At 42.9% G+C, this 4,426-nt stretch overlaps 1 protein-coding gene across 1 annotated transcript in view; it reads right to left on the bottom strand.

Moving 5' to 3' along the window:
- Positions 1-1,388, bottom strand: part of LOC122132592 (GTP-binding protein 8-like) — a 5,023-nt gene extending 3,635 nt beyond the window's left edge. Inside the window, exons 1-3 of the mRNA XM_042707262.1 lie at positions 1,270-1,388; positions 455-843; positions 1-68 (exon numbers count right to left, since the gene is read on the bottom strand). The exon at positions 1-68 is cut by the window's left edge and continues 31 nt beyond it. Coding sequence (XP_042563196.1) covers positions 1-68; positions 455-784 — 398 coding nt within the window. The 5' untranslated portion in view covers positions 785-843; positions 1,270-1,388. The remainder of the gene's footprint in view (positions 69-454; positions 844-1,269) is intronic.
- Positions 1,389-4,426: the final 3,038 nt, after the last annotated feature.

Below are 4,426 nucleotides of genomic sequence, written 5' to 3'. Positions count from 1 at the left end.
GGAGCCAGAGAGAACAGAGCCCTGATGAGAGACGACTTCCCAACATTACTTCTGCCAATGAAACACACCTACACACACACACGGGGTGATTAGAAACGAGTTCTTAACATTACTCCTGCCAATGAAACACACCTACACACACACACACACACACACACACACACACAGGGTGATTAGAAACGAGTTCTTAATATTACTCCTGCCAATGAAACACACCTACACACACACACACACACACACACGGGGTGATTAGAAACGAGTTCTCAACATTACTCCGGCCAATGAAACATACCTGTCTATGGACGGACGGACGGACGGACACACACACACACACACACTCAAACTTCCCCACACAAGCTCCGACTATGAGAAACATTCCCCTATGCGTTTCAATAATGAAGTAATTGTCATTCCCTCTCTCACACACACACACACACACACACACACGTCATACCTCTGGCTGCTGTGTCACAGGAACGTGGTCCATTCTGACTGCGGACGAAGTGTAGAGGATGTCATGCCTGGCGGAGGGTGTGAACAGCTCCTCTGCCCGCCGCAGGTCCTCCTCGCTGGGGTGGAAGAGCTGGAAGTCCTCCCGGTCCACCCTGCGGTCCAGATGGCCCTCTAGCGCACTAAAGGGGAACACGACGCCTCGCCGCTTCCGATCCGGCAGCAGGCTGACCTGCTGGAATGAAGCCGGGCTGTGGACACTTCGCCGGTGTGGTAGCCACGGATGAGCCAGAGGCTGTGAACGGAGCAGCACTCTGGGATGCCTCAGGGACATTGTCCTTAGCTACCGCTAGCCACAGTGAAGTGCCTGTATCAGCATGCTATTTGCTGCAGCTGGGGAGAGTGAGGACCAACACACATAATTTGAGATGCGTAGAGACACTTTATTTACGTGTCCAATATCGAAGGACTCCTAGTTTATTTTTCGTTACTTTAAAATTGGTAAATGAAAGGCGTGTTACTGAAATACCGCCGTGTGGAAACAAAACAAAAACTACGACATCAATATGCTTTATATGATGGTCATAGGTGGTCAGTCGGTCGTTGAACTGTCACAAGGACTGACACTTAACGGACACAGTGCACTGCTATGATGAGGGTTGGCATGCCCTTCAGATAAGAACCTCTTTACTCATGACGTTTGTTCCACACTGACCGGTGGCATATCCAACTATCAATGGGGTAAACTAAGCGAGAGTTGTAGCGAATACTGTACCTAACTAACAAGTAGCAAACGGTCGCAAAATCTGAGACACTTACCAAAAGAATAGTTCTCACACTAAAACTAATGTTAGTTCCATGAATAAGCGAACACGCCTCCTATAGAAACAACATAGAGTCATTTACTACACCAATGTCGGTGGACGGCATCGGGTGTTTCGACGTAAAACATCCCCCCGGAACTATGTCGTGTTACTATAGTTCCGATGTCAGTTCAGTCATTTGAGCACTCGTTTGTTTATATTTCACACATGTATTATGCAGTCTTGACCAAAAACTTACATCTCTCTCCCTCTACCTTGTCCCATATCCGGAAAGATTCAATAAAAACAAATACACACATTCATTAATTTGTGTGTTTGTCTATATTTATGTGTATATGTGTATTTAATGATTAATTGGATTCCAGAGCCTTCAGTGCCTCCTGCACCTGTGAGAACTCTAATCCCAATGATCCACAGAGAGAGATCTGTGCACAGAACAGCCGAGGGACAGGGTCCTTACCACACCACCAACACACTCCACACTGGTACACGGTTCCACACTCCACACTGGTACACGGTTCCACACTCCACACTGGTACACGGTTCCACACTCCACACTGGTTCATGGTTCCACACTCTGCACTGTTGGAGTCCCCCTGGGCAGTGCCCTGCCTGACCGATAAACACAACTCTCCAGTCCCTCTAGAGGCCAAGGTTCAAACTACAGTTTATGGGATTTCCTCTCCACTTGAAAATTCAAACACTCCCAGAATTCCCCTCTATATTTCCATGTTCTGTTTGGTGAACACAGTGCCTCTGTTTCAATGAGGGGTTGAGGACAAAACGTTTCCCTTCATCACACATGGACGTGTGCCAGAGACGGAGTTAATGTCAGGCAGAAGAGTTGAACTCATACACAAGTGACATTTTCTTCTTTATTTACTCTAAGATAAAGTTTGAGCTTAAGTTTTCAACCATTTACAAGTTTCAAAATAACAATACAAACAAACAAATGTGATTTTCACACTGGATTTAGAGTTCAGATCAATTTTACAGCTCATGGCTTGATTCAGCAGCTGCTATCAACTCTAACAGGCTGGTTAGAATCAGAGAATACATTATTTGTGCAACTTTCGTGTTAAAATAAATATATATATAGTGTGACTCCACTGCACTGATATTTTCTCTGTCTGTGAATGGAATGTCCACACGTATGAACAGCAGCAGAGCGTGGGGTCCAGGAGGACACAGAGACACACTGAGCTCAATCTCACCACACATCCACCACAGTGACCTGCCTCCCTGCTACTTGTCTCTTCACACACTGGGCTGTTCTCCCTACAGTATCAAACTCCTCTCTGCCCAGGATGGTGTTTTCCTGATGAACTTCTCCCAGCACATTTGTATCCCAGCAGCACAATCCTCAATTCACAGCACAACATAAATCATGAGCTTCACCTGAGAGGAACAAGTACAGTATTGCAGACTTCATACTTGATTATAGTCAGAGTTACACAATTATTTCTATCATCTTGTGTCAAGGAGACATTGTGTTGTTTTACAAAATCCATAGCTGGATGAATGAATATAACTACCACGCTAGCTAGCTAGCTAACAGATGGAACACTGTGGTAAAAACTTTCAGGCAACACAGGTGTGACTCTGCAGCTTTTTTTACGGCACTGGAGAAAGTTACAAGCACCACAAGGTTCAAACAATAAATTGAAAGCTTACTTATTACTTATTTCCTATTACTTCTTATTCCAAACTCAACTCATATCCCACATACAGTCCCATTATTCCAGTAAAAGACACGTGGTTACTGGACCAGTTTTGGCTGGTTTCTATCAAGACTCGAGGTGATGACTCAAGGGGGGTTTCACAATACACTATATACATCCTTTGGTCTTCCTTGTTGTTGTCATCCTTCATCCATGTCATCCATGCTCCATCCCATGGTGTCAGCTATGTATCTCAGTAGCCTTTCCCACTACTGTTTAGGCCAGTGTTATTATAGCATAAGCATACATATGAGAAGATAAAAAGAACAATTAATTTTGTATGAACAAGAGGCTCACTGAAAAGTAGGAACGTAATCAGGAAGTCTTTGGTTTACAGCAGAAGCAGAAGTCAGAATCATATTTTTCCTTCTTTGATCTCTTCTTCTAATTCTTGTTGTCTTTGTCTGATTCCTCCTGTGCCTCAAGAAGGTCTCCATGGGCCTTCTTCTTTTTAAACAGGTTTGGGAACTTTAATCTTCTGGAATCTGAGCTCCGAACAGAACTAGCTCTGGAACTCAAAGATCCAATTCCAGAACTTTGGGAGGAAGTTGAAGACCTCACTGATCCACGGAGAGAGCTGATGTCGTATCCTGTCTGTGATCTGTAGGAGCTGTATGCAGAGCTGGTTAAAGACCAGGGGTCAGAGTGTCTCCTGGATTCTCCACTCACTATGAAACAGGACAAATGTCAGTGAAGAAGACTGATCATAATGAAACATGTACAGATCAATAATATAGATAATACAAGAGGATAACAGAACACAATGTTCTGCATACAGTGCTGTGTAAACATCTTGAGTCTCCTCTGTGCTCTGTTTGTCATTTGCAGATCCACATACCTGCCAACATCTAGTGTCAAAATACAGTCATAGAGTATGATGTATGATAATTAATAATTAAGGTTTTGAAGTGTTTTATATTACTATATATACTTGTTCTTCATGCTGTGCAGGTTTAACCAATGATGTTGTGTGAAATACTAGCTACTATGCTGTAGCCTACCCTTCAGCATGATCAGTGTTTGCATATTTAACCTGTTATACCAGAGATGCTCACAAGACTTTTTTTTGCAAGTCCAGCAGCTTTTCTACTTTTTCCTTTGATCAAGGGCCCTATAATAAGTAGCCTTAAACCGTGTCATTTTTGGTGTATGTTTACTCATGTTTTTATAAAAAAAAACAAGGAAATATTTTCAGCTTTTCAGCTTAACAGTAATGGTGTGAGGCACTACTTATTTAAATATTGGAGCCAGAAACATACTTTTCTGTTCAATGAATACTTTATTGTGAGTTCAATTAAGTTTGCCATTTTCCACTCACTAATATATTTGAGACCAATAAATTAGTACTTCATAATTTTACGAACACAAATCTGGTCCTTTTATCATCCAGGACAGTGAGGAGAGGGGCTATATAAAATTCCTTGGTTCTCA

The sequence above is a fragment of the Clupea harengus genome, unplaced genomic scaffold (genome assembly GCF_900700415.2).
Source record: "Clupea harengus unplaced genomic scaffold, Ch_v2.0.2, whole genome shotgun sequence".
In the NCBI taxonomy this organism is placed as follows: domain Eukaryota; kingdom Metazoa; phylum Chordata; class Actinopteri; order Clupeiformes; family Clupeidae; genus Clupea; species Clupea harengus.
Note: the sequence above shows the minus strand (reverse complement) of the source record. Positions and strands in the feature narration are given on the sequence as shown.